At 34.7% G+C, this 7027-nt stretch overlaps 1 protein-coding gene across 7 annotated transcripts in view; it reads right to left on the reverse strand.

Moving 5' to 3' along the window:
* OSBPL8 (oxysterol binding protein like 8) overlaps positions 1-7027 on the reverse strand; it is a 178766-nt gene that overhangs the window by 17667 nt on the left and 154072 nt on the right. For all 7 annotated transcript variants that reach the window (XM_024122783.3, XM_024122781.2, XM_024122788.3 and 4 more), the window contains 5 exons: positions 6250-6347; positions 4320-4409; positions 2905-3041; positions 1082-1267; positions 665-752 (listed from right to left, as the gene is read on the reverse strand). In XM_024122783.3, the coding sequence (XP_023978551.1) occupies positions 665-752; positions 1082-1267; positions 2905-3041; positions 4320-4409; positions 6250-6347 (599 nt within the window). The remainder of the gene's footprint in view (positions 1-664; positions 753-1081; positions 1268-2904; positions 3042-4319; positions 4410-6249; positions 6348-7027) is intronic.

The raw sequence follows: 7027 nt of genomic DNA on the forward strand, positions 1-7027 counted from the left end.
CTTATATATACTACCAAATGTAAAACAGATAGCTAGTGGGAAGCAGCTGCATAGCACAGGGACATCAGCTTGGTGCTTTGTGTCCACCTGGAGGGGTGGGATAGGGAGGGTGGGAGGGTGAAGCAAGAGGGAGGAGATATGGGGATATATGTATATGTATAGCTGATTCACTGTTATACAGCAGAAACTAACACACCATTGTAAAGCAATTATACTCCAATAAAGATGTTAAAAAAAAATACATACACAACAATTTGTTAACAAGGTCTACTCTACTCCCTCTGGAACCAGGGCTCACACTGGGAATGTGGGGACCCTTCAAGACTGCCATTGCACCAGGGAGGCATTAGGACAAGAGCAAGTAAAAATGCCATGAAGCCTTCTCACTGCTTTTAAGTGACCTGATTCTTGATTCAGCTCTCACTTAGTTGCTGCAAACCTCTGACTGTCTTCCAGAGTTCAGGCAAATTTGGTTATGACAATTTCTGCTTGATTTTTTATGTTTCTTTGGGGGCACAATAGCTTGGAGCTGCCTACTGTATCATTTTTCTGACCTGAAATTTTAAATTGTGGAGCCAAATTTTAAAGGTTGGTAACCAAAGACACCACGAATTTTAAAAAATTTATATGTAGAGCAGGATCTAGTTACTTTTTTATTACATACCATTGGAGTGCGATGTTTCACTTTGGTCTGGATAACACCATCTTTTTCGTACTGTATCATATCGTTAAGTGGATCCCATGGTCGAGTACTACATAAGTGAAAAAAGACCACTTGTTTAATGACTAAGCAAATGCTCAAACTTTTTAAAAAACTTTCTACTCTATGATTAAATTTTCATTGGTAATTATAAACTTAGCTGTAAGATTAAGATATGTCATATCTAATCTTCTGATCCTCAGCTTATGTTATAGGCTAACTACTATCATGGAGTCAAATTTATAATGAATGGAACATCAAGGGTAAAATCTCACACATACTGCTTAATTTAAAAACTATTCATACTAACAATAAAAAAAACTAGAAATGAAGGCAAAAAACTATGAGATACTGTTTGTAACATAATTTTTAATTACTTACTCTGCAAACTTGTAATGCCATTCTCCTGTGAGTGAGTCAAGTTCAAATAACTTGCAAGTCCACTCTTCATTTTTTGTTTTCCGATCTCTGGCAGCTTGTCTTTGAGCTTCTTCTAAAACATACTTTTCTTGAGTGGCTTCTGTTTGGTCTTTGGCATTTATGGCTCGAGTTACCCGCTGCCAGAGTCTAATACATGTGCAAAAATAATATTGAAAAAAACAACAGAAAATCAAATCTGCATGGAGTAGGCTTGACTCCCCTTGAGAGAAAATGATGCCCATGGGGGTTTTTGGCTTTGACAAAGCTTATGCTTGGATGCTTAGAAACAAGTCAAGATATAAAAAGTGATGCCTTGAATAGAGTGAGACAGTGGAGACCAATTTTTTTTTCTTGGCCAGAGAAAGTTATTACATGGGTTCTTAAACATATGGAAATGAATGGTGCTGATCCACAATGGTAGAAATGTAATGAAGGCTCAAGAATCTCCATTTTTAACAAGCTCCCCAGATGATTCTTGTACATACTGTTTAGGATCCACTGGCCTCAAAGATCCAGAAGTATACTGCCATGTTTCTCAACCTTGGGTGTAGGATTTGTCAGGGAATTTAAAAAAATCAGAATCTCCGGGAGTGGGCCCAAGTATTGCTTTTTTTTTTTTTTTTAATGTTTCCCAGGTGATTTTAGTGCAGCCAGTTTTGAGAACCACTGATTTAGCAGAAAAAAATACTGAGGTAAAATCTTTTCCCCTACTAAAGTTTATTTTACTAGATACTTAAAAATATATCTGTATTTTACCCATCTGGGAAGATAGCATGTTGGGCTCAAAGAATAAAGGCTAGGGAATCAGACAGACTTGGGTTTAATCCTAGATCTGCCACTTCTTGGCTGGTGAACTTAAAGTTACTTATCTTGTCTAAGACTCATTTTCCTCATCTTTAAAATACATTAAATTATACCCACATCTCAAAAATTGTCGTATGCCTTGGCAAAGTTTCACTCTGGATGGAGAGCATCATGTGGTTATAGCTGAAACAGAATTTTTAGAACTGATGCGTACGTAATCTTCCATCTTTGAAAACCTCAATTTTGAGCATAGAAGGAAAGTGCATGTAGACATGAATCCTCATGAGAAGAGAATGATATGCATGTGGAAACATGTAGTGAGAACTAAACTGCATAATGTGTATGAAGTACCGAGTAGAGTGTCTTTTACACAGCAACCCCCTTCTCCTAACACAAGGAAAGAAATAGAAGAATACGATTGGGCAGTATGTATACAATATTTTTGGTGTAAAAGTACAGGAGATCCAGGAAGAATTTCATGATTTAAGAACATAAATTATGGCCTTAATTAGTCCCCAACTAATATAAGTCCTCTAGAAGCCTGCACATCCAGTGGCGTGATTTTTGTATTTTAGAAAATAAAACAGAAGTAGATTTTGTACCACTTTGCCTAAAGTTCTACATGCCTAACCCAGGTTAGAAAACAGCTGCCAGATAAACACCAAGAATCATTAGTCCCACCATTTTATGCAAACAAAAAAGTTTTTCTTCTTCTTTTTTTTTTTTTTTAAATAAGCCCTGGAGCGGATAAGAAGAGAAAGGAAAAAATAGGAAGTTTTAGTTTAGAGCTGCAGAAGAGCAGCATGATTTGTGTTATAGTTATTTGACATTCACATACACCAAAACAAAATCTTGTCACATCCCACAAATGTTGAACTATTTTGCTGAATTAAGAACAGAGAAAGGTGACCATACTGTTGAGGGATTACAAAAAATACTCTTTGATTTTCATGAAGTGAGCTGAAAAGTGGTATACTTACTTCTCTGATTCAAAATCTCCCTGCTCTTCAAATTTTACAGTGTGCCTTATTAATCTCCACTGCTTAATGTCTGGTGTTGGATTCCAGAAAACCTCTGAATTATCAGTCTTTTTGTCAGTAATAAAAACTTCACTATCCTATATTTAAAGAAATTAAAAATTAATGTAGAGAATTATCTTTATTTAAAAGGGAATTTTGTAGTTTAGTAATATAATAATAATTTCTTCCTGACAATCCCACAGTGAAACACATTTTTAAAACAAATATAACTAGCACTTTTCTAAAAGCCCCAAATCTCTTGTCATTCTTATAAAAACATTAAGATTAAATATCTAATACTTTTCATTTAAAAACTTGGTTGAATGCAGAGGAAGTCTGTGAGATTTCAGAAGTTTCACTTAATAAACAAATTTTAGACAATTACATGCAAAAAGCCTCAACAACTGTCTCTGAATTGTCAAAGTAGAGCATAGTGTTTGCTATAGCTACAATGAGATGCTGTACACCATCTACGTATTCAATATATGTAGAAAAACCTAAGAGCCTTTCTTAGCATTAAAAATCTTAGCACAATCTTATAAATTTCATTTGTTAAAAAATAGTTTTATCTTTTTTTCCAAATGATACTCAGATAGAAGTAAATTTTTAAAATAACAGAGCATTGTAGGCTCTTGGTTGAGTCTCTAGGTCCATCTTCATTTTCTCATCATATTTCTCATCATTTTCTGATTATAATGCAGAAAAAAGCATATACTAGTGTTTACAGTGAGAGTGCATTTGGCAGTAGCATGATATGATCCTTTTTATTAATATAATAAGCTCCTCTTAACAAAATTACGTAAATGTGAATTTAGGTCAGCAGAGAAGTAAATAAAAGCCATTGCTCTCAAAAAACACTGTATCTTTTCCATGGTCCTCAAAAGGAAGTATAACCCTAATTGGAAATGCCTCTTCTGGTGAGAGGCAGTATACTGTTGTGTGTAAAAGCACAGCATTGGAGCCAGAGTGCTTGGGCGGAAATCTTACTTCACTACTTTGAACAAATTATTTAAACTCTCTGTGCCTCAGTATCCTCCTCTGTAAAATGGGGACAATAATAATACTCATCTCATAGGGTTATTATACTAAATATTAAATGAGTTAATATGAGTAACATTTTTAAACAATGCAGTACATAGTAAGTGATATATAAGTGTTAGCTACTTTTACTGATTTAAAGTTTTGGAAAGATCAAATATTACATTAAACTAAATACTGTTGATACAGAGCAATACCAAAATATTTGTTAAATTGAAACTTATGTTGAATAGTGATGCTTTTAGAAATGGGATAAGTGAACTTATAAAATTTGATTTTTAATTTTTTTCCCACAGAATAGAATTCTTTTTGTAAAGCTACAATATAAAAATACTTACCCAATGTCCTTCCAAAGTAGCTAGAACTTCTTTTCCCAATTTTAGTTTCCCTGATATTTGATTAACACAGTCACTACTACCTAGAAATGGCTTTTAAAAGAAAAAATGTTGAAGAAACATTTTACTTTTAACTTATATTTACATACAATGTAGACAAAAAAAAACCCAAAAAAGTAACTGTATAGTTACAGTGCTGTTAAAGGCACAAATGGTGAAATGCTGACTCAAATTTTAGTCAGAAATGATCAATAAAAAGCAATTTAAATTTGTTGCTGTGGAAAAAATAGATAAAAACAGACTATGTGAAGCCCAAATAAACATATTAAGAAAGATCACACTGAAATAACTGACTGGTGTCCTGTGCTCTCTCCTGATTCAAGACTGCACTCTATCAATGTTGCAATATCTTAAGCAGTAACAACTCAGTAAACATAAGGGACTTAACTCATCTATTGAATAGCAACCCCTCCTTTAAAAACAAAACAATAAAACAATATCCAATCAAAAAAAACTTCTGAAAATTAAATTAGAAGAAATATAGTTTGAGTTACTATATTGCCTTACTGATGTTTCTCCTCACTGACAAAATTTTGATGCTCCAATCTAATCTTTAAAGGTGTCATAAATTACTTAAGACCTCTTCAGTCATGATTTTCAAATATCATTATCACCATACAAGCGAAAAATCTGCTAAGAAGAAAAAAAAAATCAAAGGGCATTGAATCAAATAATACTTAAAGAGATCCTTTTTATTAGAGCAAAGTTGCTGATTAGCTGGATATCAACATAGGAGCAATTTAGTCATAAGTATTAAATAATTCATAGAAATATTTTTATCTAAACATAATGTACTATCCTACACCAACAATGACACTGTGAAAAGGTCTTAAATTTCCCTTTTATGCTGAGGCAGACAGAATTTTCCAGAGATGGCCTCAATTATAGCTACCCTTCCTCCTTCAGCCCACATGTTCTTCCTCAATGAGATCTTGTCACCCTCTCACTGAGAAGTGGGGTCTGCCTCCCTCCCCTTTGAATTTAGGTGGGTTTGTAACTCTTCAACTAGTAGAGAATGGTGGAAATGATGTAATTTGATTTCTGAGTCTAGGTCATGGACAGCAATGCAGCTTCTGCCTTGCTCACAAGGACACTTGTCCTTGGAACCCTGAGCTGCCAAGTAAGAAGTCTGACTACCTTAAAGTTCCTATGATGTGAGGAAGACAAACCACATGAAAAAGTCATGTTTACAGGTGCTCAGATCTGCAGTCCTAGTCTTTCAGTCATCCCAACATGACTTACATGTCCTCAGACATGTAAGTGATGACTTATATGTCCTCAGGCATGTAAGTGATGACTTACATGTCCTCAGGCATGTGATGAGCCTTCAGATGTTTCCAGGCCCTAACTGTTGAGTCTCTCATAGCCTGAAAGTCTTCCTAACTGTTGCCCCAGCCATTATGTAGCAGAGATAAGCCATCCCCAATATGCCCTGTCCAAATTCCTGGCCCACAGGACTCCTAAGGAACAGAACATAGCTGTTTCTAAGCTCATGAGTTTTAGAGTAAATTGTTGGGCAGAAATAGTAAATAATAAAACTGTTAGTGTACACAGCATAGCTCAAGCTGATACATACTTTTCTTGGGGAGTACATACTTTTTGGTATTCTATAAAGCAATGTTTCAATTTACTAAGAAATTTCCATTCATCCTCTTCTTAAATCTCCTATTGTAGTGCCAACAGTTTTATTAATTAAAATTAAAAACAACAAATCATGGCTTTCTGTTGATTTGGATCTTCCAAGGCTGCCCTTTCATGAATTCTATGCTCTTATATTTAGTTTTTAATTAGAAACTAAATCATGCTTTTTGTTCAATATACATCGTATAGCTCTTCTTTAATTAGATGATACCTCCTATCATTCTCTACTAACCTTTAGTTTGAATTCAAGTATTGCACTGTATCCAGTTTTTTGACATGTAATACTGACTGTTCCACCAAGCTCCAGTGTCATTGTGCCATAAAGAATTCCTAAAGAAAAAAAACAATTTTGACAAAAGGTTAAAGAGAGAGAGAGAGACTGGCTAATAACAAGTAGAACTTTATCATCTAATCTTCTAGGAGAAACAAATAATTCAAGAGGATTCTGTCCTACTCAATTACAATCTATAATATACACATAAAGTTGGTTCTGTAGGATTTGAATAGATAACAGTTGATCCACATTACTTCCAGAGTCTATATTTACAAATTAATATTCTCACTAAAATATATTAGTAATCCAAAAATCAATACCCACAACATTTCTGCAGTCATTCATGGATGTGTGCAGAGTGGTGAAATATTTGAGTTGTCCAATGTGCACACTGAAGCTGAAGTCAAACAAGGTGAGACTCTTGACTTCTGGCTTCATGACTCATGTAGTAAACAAGTGTCTTTTCTGCAGTATATTTAGTGCCACATTTTTGTGCTTTTTGTTGGTGATTTTACTATTTACAATGGCCCCCAAATAAGTGCTATCTGGTGTTCCTAAGCACAGAAGGTTGTGATGTACTTTATGGAGAAAATATGTATGTTAAAGCTTGGTTCAGGCATGAGTTATAGTGCTGTTGGCTGTTAGTTCAATGCTAATGAATCAAAAGTATATATGTAGGGCTTCCCTGGTGGCGCAGTGGTTGAGAGTCCGCCTGCCGATGCAGGGGACACGGGTT

Source organism: Physeter macrocephalus, chromosome 6, assembly GCF_002837175.3.
Source record: "Physeter macrocephalus isolate SW-GA chromosome 6, ASM283717v5, whole genome shotgun sequence".
Lineage (NCBI taxonomy): Eukaryota > Metazoa > Chordata > Mammalia > Artiodactyla > Physeteridae > Physeter > Physeter macrocephalus.